This window comes from Polyodon spathula, chromosome 20 (genome assembly GCF_017654505.1).
Source record: "Polyodon spathula isolate WHYD16114869_AA chromosome 20, ASM1765450v1, whole genome shotgun sequence".
Classification (NCBI taxonomy): Eukaryota; Metazoa; Chordata; class Actinopteri; order Acipenseriformes; family Polyodontidae; genus Polyodon; species Polyodon spathula.
The window spans coordinates 16,395,618-16,408,609 of NC_054553.1; the positions used below are offsets into that span (position 1 = coordinate 16,395,618).

Below are 12,992 nucleotides of genomic sequence, written 5' to 3' on the forward strand. Positions count from 1 at the left end.
ATTTTAAAAAGCCACGTAACGTTACCGGTGGTACTCCATTACGGCAGGTATTCGTCATTGTAAAATTAATTGCAATCGCTATCAACACGTTTAAGAGCCTGCACGAATCGCAACTGTTCTTTGCATGTGGTTAAATGTTTTGTATTGTATGCAAGTGCTTCCGGTTCATGTACTTCGTAATTCAGTATTAGTTCATTGCGAAGTAATGTTGACTGCATGTAAAGCAAACCTTACAGAATATAATACAAACGCATATTTAAACGAATTCATAAAGTATATCTGTACAAAATATACAAAGTAATCGTCATGGTATAAACCTAGTCTTTCTGTGTACAGGGGATCTGTATTGCAGGGGTCAGAGGGTTGCTGCCTACCCTCGTCTAAGTTGCTTATATATATATATTTTTTTTTTTTTCTTCACCAGTAAAACATGGCAGATCGCAAGCTAAAAGCCATTGGCACTAAAAGGACATTAAGTAAAAAGGAACAAGATGAACTTAAGAAAAAGGTAAGTGACATTTACAATCCCTTTGCATTTTGTGTTTTCTATGCTGTTCAATATGTTGTTAATGTGTAGTTTTTATCCCCATTGGAGGAGTTGAATGTCATTTAATGAGTCCTTACATTAAATGACATTCTGTATTGAGTGGATCGGAATCTATACAGGTCTGACTGTCCTTCAGTTTTACATGTAAAGCACATTTTTACATGCGTCTCGGTCTTGGGGATTTACACTTTTCATAAGACTGACAGACTTTGTATTTACAGCCATGCCAGGGAATGTAGGTCTTTTTAAGCTGGTGTTTGAAATGTTATTCTTCAGTGTCTAATAAATAAATATTGCTATACACACACGCACATTAAGTAAGGGTCACTAACATGCATTGTTCACTCAAATCTTTTGTTGAGTGTGTTTGATAAAATTCATCTGTGTTTAGGAGGAAGAAGAGAAAGCAGCAGAAGTGTTTGAAGAATTTTTAGCATCCTTTGATGGTAGTGATGACAGCACTGTGAAGACCTTTGTGCGAGGGGGCATTGTAAATGCAACAAAAGGTACAGAATATGAATGTTGACATCCTCCCTTTCTTAACACATGGTTTGTTTTATAGCTGGTAAAATTTGTAAATCCACAACAGCTCATCTTTTTTTAAAATGTATTTTACATTACAGAGGAGGAGGCTGCAGAAATTAAGAAGAACAAACTATACCGGCCAGCGACGAAATTGACTCCAGTGCAGCAGAATAATGTTTTATCAACACCATCTTGTGACTCAAAGAAACCTGTATGTACCATTAGTTGCCACATTTTTCTAAATCTGCTAATGTATCCAAAACAGGCTGACCGATTCTCTGGGAAAGTTCTATTTTTTGTGTTACAAAGTTATTGTTAATTTTGAGTCGAGACATTATTGTGTGTTAATATATTCTGACCCCTTTATATATATATATATATATATATATATATATATATATATATATATATATATATATATATATATATGTGTGTGTGTGTGTGTGTGTGTGTATATATATATATATATATATATATATATATATATATATATATACATATACATACACACACATGTGTATGACATACATACAGCGCTTGATTAGTAATGAAGTAGTGGAATTTTAATATTTAATTTTTTGGTCTGTCAGTTTATAAAGAAGAAAACGGAAGAAAAAAAGAAAAGTAACCTGGAACTGTTTAAAGAGGAACTCAAACAGTAAGTATTTGCACAATACCTTGCAGTCTTTGTTGATTAGAGCAATGCGATTTCCAACCTATAAAATCAATCTTGAAAAAAAAAAAATCTACATTTTAGGATACAGGAGGAGCGTGAAGAGCGATACAAAAGAAAAAAATTTACATCCGAACCCGGCAGCTATGGAGACATGGAAATGCAGCCCCCTCGACGGTCATGTAAGATAGAATTTCCTAACCTGCTTAACAGGCAGAAGTATCAAGATATTCAGATTTGATATGTACCATAATGCATGCATGGTATGATCCAGGTTGTCTATATTGTATGATTTTTAGTTTATCAGTTGTCCTGACCTTTATTTGCTTGGTACATTATCACTGCCCCCAGGTATATTTTTTTTACAGAAAAAAAGATCTACCACTGAACCACTTTCTTTCATCTCCTAGTGTTTGATGATGATTTAGGAGACCCACACACAACCAATTTGTATATCGGAAGCATCAACCCAAAGGTAATAGGTACAGTTTTTGATATATACATACATACATGCATACATACAGTGCCTGTAGGAAGTATTAACCATCCTTGGAGGTTTTCACAGTTTGTTGTGTTACAACCTGAAATCTTGATGCATTTAAATGTGATTTTCTTTCTTTTGATTTACACAACCTACTCAACACTTTCAATGTGTGAAAAAATGGGGGGGGTGACGGTGAAAAAAAGAAATCAATTAAAAATAAAAACAAGAAAAGTCTTCATTAGATAAGTGTTCACCCCCTTTGCTATGACACTCCTAAATAAGCTCAGGTGCAGCCAATTGCCTTCAGAATTCACACAGTAAGTTAAGTCGCGTTCATCTGTGTGCAATGTAAGTGGTTCAGATGATTTCAGATTAAATACACCTGTCACTGTAAGGTCCAACAGTTGGGTAGTGCATTCAAAGCAAAGATACTACCATGAAGACCAAGGAGCTTTCAAAACAACTCTGGGATAAAGTTGTGGAAAGGCACAGACCAGGGGAGGGATATAAACAGATTTCAAAGGCATTGAATATCCCTTGGAGCACAGTCAAGTCGATCATTAAGAAGTGGAAGGTATATGACGCCACCCACAATCTGCTTAGAGCAGGCCGTCCTCCCAAGCTGAGCAGCCGGGTAATAAGAGCATTGGTCAGAGAAGGCACCAAGAGGCCAATGACAACTCCGAAAGACCTACAGCATTCCATGGCTGAAATGGGAGAAACTGTCCATTTGTCAACAATAGCTCAGGTACTAAACAAATCTGGCCTGTATGGAAGAGTGGCAAGAAGGAAACCATTTCTGAAAAAAGCCCATGTAAAGTCCTGCTTGGAATTTGCAAAAAGGCATGTGGTAGACTTGGAAAAGATGTGACAAAAGATTCATGTGGTCCTGTGAAACAAAAATTGAACTATTTGGCCTAAATGCAAAGTTTTATGTCTGGTGTAAACCCAACACAGCAAATCACCCAGGTAACACCATCCCTACTGTGAAGCATGGTGATGGCAGCATTATGCTATGTGGATGTTCTTCATCGGCAGAGATTGAGAGGCTTGTCAGAGTAGAGGGGAAAATGGATTGAGCTAAATACAGGCAAATCCTTGAGGAAAACCTGCTTCAGTCTGCAAAAGACCGAAGACTGGGACGGGGATTCACCATTCAGCCGGACAATGACCCCAAGTATACAGCCCAAGCGACACTAGAGTGGCTTAAAAACAAGAACATGAATGTCCTAGAGTGACCCTGTCAAAGCCCGGACTTGAATTCGATTGAGAATCTATGACAAGATTTAGATTGCTGTCCTCCAACGAATCCCATCCAACTTGACAGAGCTTGAACCATTTTGCCAAGAAGAATGGGCGAATATTGCATGATCCAGATGTGCAAACCTGGTAGAGACTTACCCCAAAAGCTGTAATTGTGTCCAAGGGTGTTTCTACCAAGTATTGACTCAGGGGGGTGAGCACTTATCTAATCAAGACATTTCAGGTTTTTTTATATTTTTATTAACTGTTTCACTATAGAAATTCTCTTGCCTCTTCATAGTGTTGAGTAGGTTGTGTAAATCAAAGGAAAAAATCCCATTTAAGTGCATCAAGATTTCAGGTTGTAACACAACAAACTGAAAACGTCCAAGGGGAGGTGAATACTTCCTATAGGCACGGTACATACAGTGCCAATAGAAAGTCTACACCCCCTTGAACTTTTTTTCACATTTTGTTGTGTCAGTGCCTCAGAGTTTCATGCATTTAAATTATGATTTTTTTTCCACTTATCTACACACCATACTCCACACTTAAGGAGAAAAAAGTTTTTTATTGAGAAAAAAATTTATATTAAAAATACAAAACTGAAAGATCATAATTGGATAAGTCTCCACCCCTTGAGTGCACCTGTGGAAGCAATTACATCTGTGATTCTATTGGGATAGGTCTCTACCAAATTTGCACATCTAGATTTGGCAATATTTGACCATTCTTCTTTACAAAATTGTTCAAGCTCTGTCAAGTTCCTTGGGGAGCGTTGATGGACAGCAGTCTTCAAGTCATGCCACAAATTTCTGATTGGATTTAGGTCGGGGCTCTGACTGGGCCACTCAGGGACATTTACCTTTTTGTTCATTAGCCACTCCACTGTAGCTTTGGCTGTGTGCTTTGAATCGTTGTCATGCTGAAAGGTGAACTTTCGTCCCAGTTTCAGCTTTCTTGCAGAGGGCAGCAAGTTTTAGTCAAGGACTTCTCTCTACTTTGCACCATTTATTTTCCCTTCTGTCCCGACAAGTGCCCCAGACCCAGCAGATGAGAAACATCCCCATAACATGATGCTGCCACCACCATGCTTCACAGTAGGGATGATGTTCTTTGGGTGATGTGCTGTGTTGGGTTTGCGCCAGACCACAAAACTTTTTGCCACATGGCTACAGAATCTCCTTAGTGCTTTTTTGCATATTTAAAATGGGATTCAAGGTGGGCTTTCTTGAGTAATTGCTTCCTTCTTGCCACCCTACCTTACAGGCCAGATTTGTGGAGTACTTGGGATATTGTTGTCACATGCACACTTTGACCATTCTTGGCCATAAAAGCCTGTAGCTCTTGCAAAGTTGCCATTGGCCTCTTGGTAGCTTCTCTGATCAGTCTCCTTCTTGCACAATCATCACGTTTGGAGGGATGGCCTGATATAGGCAGGGTCTTGGTGGTGCCATACACCTTCCACTTCTTAATCGTCTTGACTGTGCTCCAAGGGATATTCAATATATATATATATATATATATATATATATATATATATATATATATATATATATATATATATATATAATATATATTTTTTTTTATACCCATCCCCTGATCTGTGCCCTTCAACAACTTTGTCCCGGAGTTCTTTTGAAAGTGCCTTGGTGCTCATGGTTGAGTCTTTGCTTTGAAATGCACTACCCAGCAGAGGGAACCTACAGGAATTACTGAATTTATCCTGAAATCATGTGCATCACTACAATTTAACACAGGTGGAGGCCACTTAACTTGGTGTGTGATTTTGAAGGTGATTGGTTACACCTGAGCTAATTTAGGATTGCTGTTACAAGGGTGGTGGACACTTATCCAACCAAGCTATTTCAGTTTTTATTTTTAATTAATTTTCTACAAATTTCTTGAATTTTTTTTTTCACTTTGAAGTTGTGGGGTAGGATGTGTAGATAAATGAAAAAAAAAACTATTAATGCATTTTAATTCCAGGCTATAAGGCAACAAAAGGTAAACCATTTTGAAAGGGGGTGTAGACTTTCTATAGGCACTGTACATACATACATACATACATACATACATAAACACATACATACTGGTTTGCAGATGTATTGATGCCCCTGCAAAGTTTTCACATTTGCACCTGAGCTTACTCCACGATGCTTTCAAATTAGACTTTACATGTAGAATCTAAACAAACTACTTCACATTGATTAACGTTAAAAAATGCATATAGAATATAAATAAGTAAGATTTACAGAGAAAAACAGATTGTAGAGCTGTAAAGCTAGTAGAGACCTATCCAAAAAGGTTCATAGCAGTAATTGCTGCAAAAGGTGCTTCTACCAAGTACTGACTGAAGGGGCTGAATACTCATGCAACCAGTAAATTTCCTTTTGTACATTTTTTTTTTTGCAAGTTTTGCTGACATTTAACCTCCTCCTCATAGAATTGTTCAGTTTAACCACTACAGCTTTGAATAAAACAAGTTTGTTTGAAAAACTGCATAAATTATTTGTAATTCAACAAATGTGACATTATTGGTAGGGGGTGAAAACTTCTAGAAACCACTGTGTGTGTGTGTGTGTGTGTGTGTGTGTGTGTGTGTGTGTGTGTGTGTGTATGTATATACAGGCACCTCCAAAATTATTGGCACCATTGATAAAGGTGAGCAAAAAAGGCTGTTTAAAATAAACACAGGTAATGAGCAATATTGTAATTTTCCAACATGTGGAATATGTTGTACTTTATTAATGATTCAAGGGAGTCAACCAAAATTACACATTTCTCGAGTTGGTAAATTTTTATGAGATTGGAGAACACATTGGAAGGGATCTTAGACCATTCCTTCATAAAGAATCTTTCCAGATCCTTGACATCCTTCGGTCTGCGCTTATGGACTGTCCTCTTCAATTCAAACCACAGGTTTTCAATGGTATTCAAGTCCGGAGACTGAGTTGGCCATTGCAAAATGTTGATTTTGTGGTCAATTAACCATTTCTTTGTGGATTTTGATGTGTGCTTGGGGTCATTGTCTTGCTGGAAGATCCACTTGCGGCCAAGTTTCAGCATCCTAGCAGAGGCATCCAGGTTTATTGGCTAAAATGTCCTTTTACTTGGTAGAGTTCATGATGCTGTTGACCTTAACAAGGTCCCCAGGACCAGTGGAAGGAAACAGCACCATAATATCAAAGATCCACCACCATATTTTACAGTAGGTATGAGGTTCTGTATACGCATCCTTCTTTCGACGCCAAACCCACCGCTGGTGTGCATTGCCAAAGAGCTGTATTTTCATGTCATCTGACCATAGCACAGGGTTCTAATCCAAGTGCCAATGCCGTTTAGCAAACTCCAGACGCTTACATTTGTTGGTTGCTCTCAGTAACGGCTTTTTTTCTGGCAACCCTTCCAAATAGGCTATTGGCATGGAGGTGGCATCTAATTGTAGATTTGGAGACTTGGTGACCCCAAGATGCAACCAAGTTCTGTAATTCTCCAACTGTGGCCCTTTTGCCCCGTGAACATTCTTCCTCACTGTGTTTGGGGGCAAGATGCACTTGCGTCCTCTACCAGGCAGATTTATCACCGTTCCACTGGTTTTGAAATTCTTAATTATTGCCCTAATAGTGGTAAGTGGTATATTTAGGTTTTTATGTATTTTATTGTATCCATTGCCTGATTTATGAAGGTCAACAACCATTTGTCTCTCTTCATTTGTGAGTTCTTTGCCTTTCCCCATGGTGATGGATGACAAATGGATTTTACATGCGTGTTACCTCATTTTTATACCCCAGTGAAACAGGAAGCCATGGAAGGCCACAGTATAGTTCCTTAAGACTGAGATGTACTTAAAGTAGAATGTTAATGCAGATTAAATTTTGTTTGATTTTATTTCTAAGAATCTTTAGGGTTGCTAATCATTTTGACACCTATCTTTTTTTTTGAGAAAAAAAATACTTGTTAAAAAGAAATGTTTTCTCTGAGCAATTGTATTGGTATAAAAGAACATAGTTTTCCCATATTTTTGAGCGTAAAATACAGCTCATTACCTGTGTATTTTATACAGCCTTTTTTGCTCATCTTTATTAAGGGTGCCAATAATTTTGGAGGTGTGTGTGATATATATAAATGATATAGTGTTGTGCTGTGTGCTCATCTAACTTCCCTCTTGGTATGGGCATTATTTAGCAACAGTATCTGGTTTTAGAATCCAAGTCAAGGGGTCTTATCTTTTAGTTCTGGCTAATGAAGGCTATATCTTGGGGAAATGTTTTAATAAAGTTATTTTTGTTTAACTTTGTTTACTGTGCCACAAGACTTAAACATTTTTTTTTCTAGATGAATGAAGAAATGCTTTGTAAGGAGTTTGGCAAGTTTGGGCCATTGGCAAGCGTGAAGATTATGTGGCCACGGACTGACGAGGAGAGAACAAGGGTTAAAAATCGTGGATTTGTAGCTTTTATGACCCGAAAAGATGCAGAAAGAGCACTACAGGCACTGGATGGTAAGTGTTTATCTGTATCAGAAGGTGCATAATTAATAACATTGACTCTCTCGTCATACGTTCAGTGCAGTCACACACATTGGTATCTGCTCTATGTTCCTGGAAGTGAAAGTCACGTTAGAGTATTTGTTACTGGTCCTTATTTGCTACGCTTTTAGTGAAAAGTATGTGCCATTTATTTGAAATACACCTTTGCAAAAGTAGGATGGTTAATATGAAGGCCTTTGCAACAAACTTACAACACTTATTTCTGTATTTGATGCTGAGAGACTAATGCATGCCTTTGTTTCATCTAGAATTGATTATTTTAATGCACTTTATTCTGGTGTCCCAAAACTTGTGGTATCCCGCTTGCAACTTCTTCAGAATACCGCCGCTAGAATTCTGACTAAAACCTGGAAAAGTTAACATATTACCTTCATGTTTTGGCCTCTTTTTATTGGCTCCCTGTGCAGTATAGAATTTATTTTAAGATTTTGCTGTTAACTTACAAGAACCTGAATGGATTAGCACTTAGTTACTTGCAGGAGTTACTTCCAAACCGCACTCTGAGATCACAGGATGTGGTCGGGGCTACTGGTTATTCCTAGGGTCAACAAAAGCAATACGGGAGGTAGGGCTTTTTCTTATAGAGCTCCTAAATTATGGAATGCTCTGCCTTCGTTTGTCAGGGAAACTGGGACCGTGACAGTTTAAGTCAAGACTAAAAATGCACTTTTATAAAATGGCTTTCTTATCTTAGTGGGTTTTAATGTAACTTTAAAATTGCTGCTTTTGTATTGTGTATACTGTTATTTAAATATGATATTTAAATGGTCTGATTGTGGTAGTTGTATGTGTGACCTGCTATACAAATGTGTTGTGGTTTGTTCTAATTTATCTGCTATGTACTGTACAGTGCTTTGCGATACTTTTGTATAACCATCCAGCAGGTTTGTATGTTCTTGCATCCTTCACACATTCTGCATTTACCAGCACCATCTTCTGACTCAAAGAAACCAGGTTTTCATTTGTGGGTTTTATATTCACAGGCAAGGTGGTAATGGGCTTTGAAATGAAGCTGGGCTGGGGAAAGGCAGTCCGAATCCCCCCGCACCCTTTGTACGTTCCTCCTGGTGTGCTGAAACTAACTACACCCCCCCCTCCATCTGGGTTACCCTTTAATGCACAGCCTCGAGAGAGGTTCAGAAATCAAGACGCACCAAAACCACCGATTACTAGATCCAAGGAAGAATTTGACAAGGTAGTGTTTCCACATTATAGGGGAAAGAGGTCTGTGCATGCCTTTTATCTAGAGCAGACTAGAACTCAACAGGACTTTTGGTAGGTTAATCTACTGCATTTTAGTAGGATGCAGTTTATCACTTGCTTTAGTGTGTTATTTTTTAATTAGAATTTTTGTATGCAAGTCAGAAGAATTACATGAATTGCTGGAATAAATAGAACTCTTTCATTATAATATGTATGTAATGGACTTCGTATCCACTGTATTTTATTAATTTCAAAGCATTATGATTGCAGTTTGTGAATGTTTTTTTTTCTTGATGTTATATAGATATATCCTGCAGTGTTTCACCTGTATATACTCACTTTCTTTATATTTTTACTATTTGATTTGACTTCATGTACAGACTCTGTCCGAAGCCGTAGTCAAAGTGGTTATCCCAACAGAAAGGTACACTTTCAATCCATTCTTACTACTACTGCTACTACGACTGACCAGCATTCTTACAACACAGAGTTTAGAAGGAAAAGGTCCTGTATTTTAGGTTACTTGTCTAAAGCAGGAAGACCCCCAGTCCTTCGAGCAATCTCAAAAAATCAGTAAAAAGCTGAGAGAAGGAAGGTATTGATTGCTAAATACGTACCCCTAAACCAGAAAACTATATATATATAAATTATTTTTTAGTTTTTAAATAAACATTATAAATTGGTTTTGCCCTATTGGCCAAAAGTCCCTTCAATTCCAATTCCACATGTAATAGATGTAGTTCTGCTATGTATTAAATAGGTAGCTGCTCTCTTCTTAAAGTGCACAGCTAATCACTTCAGAGACTTCCAATGTCTTGCTCAGAAATGGGGACACCTGCTATTCATAGTCATGAGTGTGGCTGGTCCTGGAGTAAAGTTCTTTGATAACTGCAGTGCTTCAGGAACTCCTGAAAAAACATGCGGAATGACAACCATTGTGTGGGCCTGCCTAGCTCCGCATGAATGTATTCATTAAGTAAGCAGTATTTATAATGTACTGCATGCAGGTAATGCTTGCCCTGCATATTGTTTTAAGAACTACATTAATCAAGTGTAATAAAATGACAACTTATGAGATATGACACATTCTTGTAGAAGAAATGTGTAAAAAGATGCAGTACGTTTTGGCTTATGCTTTCATGTGCTACATTTGGTTCTGGCTTGAAATACAAATGTTTCAGCTATAAACAGTAATAATTCTAGGATGTACTGGTGTCTTTTCAGCATTAGGACTGTAATAGCTTTGTTTGTTAATTGTATTGATACATTTATAGTATCTATACACTTTTAGATATTAGAGCAGAACAAAGCCTGTAGTAGCCAATAGTAGTAAGCAATGTTCTTTTCATGAAAATAGTTCTACCTATCTTTCTAGTTGGCTGATTCTGTGGGATTAGATAGTTTTTGGTTTTGGAAACACTGCATGACCCCCTGCAACTCATGAACTGCACCAAACTAAGGAAGCCTCTGAAAAGCATTTCACTGTAGTGTTAGCTGGAGTATGTTGGCAGTCCGTGTAGCTTTTGCAGTCATTCAGTTTCACGAATTAGAAATTTTCAAAGCCAGACTTCTGCAAAGATGTGACTGTTCTGTATTTTTTTTTTTTTTTTTTTTTTTTTTTTAATAGGAACCTATTAGGACTTATCCACAGAATGATTGAATTTGTGGTGCGTGAAGGACCCATGTTTGAGGCTATAATCATGAACAAGGAAAAGACCAATCCAGACTTCAGGTAATCGTCGGATAATGTTGCATCTCTTGCAGTGTGTTGTTGTAATAAGAACTGTATCAGTTGTTTACGGATTGGGGGGGGGGGCAACATGCATCCCCATTCATCTGATCTCTTCAAGTAGGGTGGAAACCAGCAGGAAAGTTTTACAGAATGGCTGTCGTTCTATTGAGAGGAAAGGTAGTTCCTCGTACAAGTTAGAAAAAGTTGTTTGAAACTACTGAGTCTCTATCAGCTCCAAGAGTTTTGCTAGGTCCTCTGCTATTCCTAATATACATTAATGATTTAGATTCTGGTATAGTAAGCAAATTTGTTAGTGGAGGAATGGGAAATACTGTTGCAGCAGTAAAGGTCATTCAAAATGATCTAGACAAGATTCAGAACTGGGCAGACACATGCCAAATGACATTTAATAGAGAGAAGTGTAAGGTACTGCACGCAGGAAATAAAAATGTGCAATATAAATGTCATATGGGACATACTGCAATTGAAGAAGGAATCTATGAAAAAGACCTAGGAGTTTTTGTTGACTCAGAAATGTCTTCATCTAGACAATGTGGGGAAGCTATAAAAAAGGCCAACAAGATGCTCGGATACATTGTGAAAAGTGTTGAATTTAAATCAAGAGAAGTAATGTTAAAACTGTACAATGCATTAGTAAGACCTCATCTTGAATATTGTGTTCAGTTCTGGTCACCTCGCTACAAAAAGGATATTGTTTCTCTAAAAGAGTGCAAAGAAGAGTGACCCAGAATTATTACGGGCTTAAAAGGCATGTCATATGCAGACAGGCTAAAATAATTGAATCTGTTCAGTCTTGAACAAAGAAGACTACGCGGTGATCTGATTCAAGCATTCAAAATTCTAAAAGGTATTGACAATGTCGACCCAAGTGACTTTCGACCTGAAAAAAGAAACACGGACCTGGGGTCACAAATGGAGATTAGACAAAGGGGCATTCAGAACAGAAAATAGGAGGCACTTTTTTGCACAGAGAATTGTAAGGTTCTGGAACCAACTCCCCAGTAATGTTAAAGCTGACACCCTGGGATCCTTCAAGAAGCTGCTTGATGAGATTCCGGGATCAGTAAGCTACTAATAACCAAACGAGCAAGATGGGCCGAATGGCCTCTTCTCGTTTGTAAACTTACTTATGTTCTTAATGGTTTGTCTGTATGTAAAAATGCTATATATAAATAAGCATGCCGCAAACACTAATTGTATTACTATATTATTATATGCAAACGTTATAGAAAAAAGTTTAATACAACCAGAAATAGTAAAATCAAGTATGAAAACAAACTATTTTATGTAAAGTTAGAATAACGTAGCCTACGTACATGTTGCGACCACGGCAAGTAAAAAATAAAGTATATATTCAGCAGAAGAAAAAACCACTGTCAATAGAAAAAAAATAAAATACATGTAATACAAAGCAATTTTGCATGTAAAATGCAAGTTATTGCAGTCAGTGCAAGAAAGTAATGTACCGTCATTGTCAAACACAGACAGCTCGTCCGTTTTCAAATGTCCTATATATATTAAAAATGTTTTTTATATATATATATATATATATATATATATATATATATATATATATATATATATATATATATATATATATATATAAACACACAAAAACAGTCAATATTACATACTGAATCGAAATACATGTTGAATTAGAAGTTCAGGAAGTAATTACCTTCAAAAACAGATGTAGATGAGAAGTCTGCGTTGCCTTTGTGCTGTGTTTACATGGCATATCTCAAACTTCCTTTGTTACTCGATCGCATTCTGTGTACACGACTTTCTTGAAATGTATAATTAAAAATACACTGAGGGAAACATGTTTTTTTTATTTCTAGGGCCCAGTATACTCGATAACAAGCCTAAGAAAGACTGATTTAATGACCACACGGCTTATGATTGCTGTGAGACATCACGGAAGACTGAGTTTTTTTGGTTCTCTGGCAGCGAAATTATAACTTTCAGGCGGCAAAGTATTAAAAACACACTTGTTATACCTATACAGTATTG

General features: G+C 37.2%; 1 protein-coding gene across 4 annotated transcripts in view; it reads left to right on the forward strand.

Moving 5' to 3' along the window:
* zgc:163098 (uncharacterized protein LOC100037380 homolog) overlaps positions 1–12,992 on the forward strand; it is a 50,387-nt gene that overhangs the window by 472 nt on the left and 36,923 nt on the right. For 3 of the 4 annotated variants that reach the window (XM_041220377.1, XM_041220379.1, XM_041220381.1), the window contains exons 2-11: positions 425–508; positions 939–1,053; positions 1,171–1,283; positions 1,663–1,730; positions 1,830–1,927; positions 2,156–2,220; positions 7,810–7,975; positions 9,007–9,218; positions 9,607–9,650; positions 10,854–10,958. In XM_041220377.1, the coding sequence (XP_041076311.1) occupies positions 431–508; positions 939–1,053; positions 1,171–1,283; positions 1,663–1,730; positions 1,830–1,927; positions 2,156–2,220; positions 7,810–7,975; positions 9,007–9,218; positions 9,607–9,650; positions 10,854–10,958 (1,064 nt within the window). In that variant the 5' untranslated portion in view covers positions 425–430. Of the gene's footprint in view, positions 48–424; positions 509–938; positions 1,054–1,170; positions 1,284–1,662; positions 1,731–1,829; positions 1,928–2,155; positions 2,221–7,809; positions 7,976–9,006; positions 9,219–9,606; positions 9,651–10,853; positions 10,959–12,992 lie in introns of all 4 variants that reach the window. The other variant, XM_041220380.1, reaches the window with a different exon arrangement.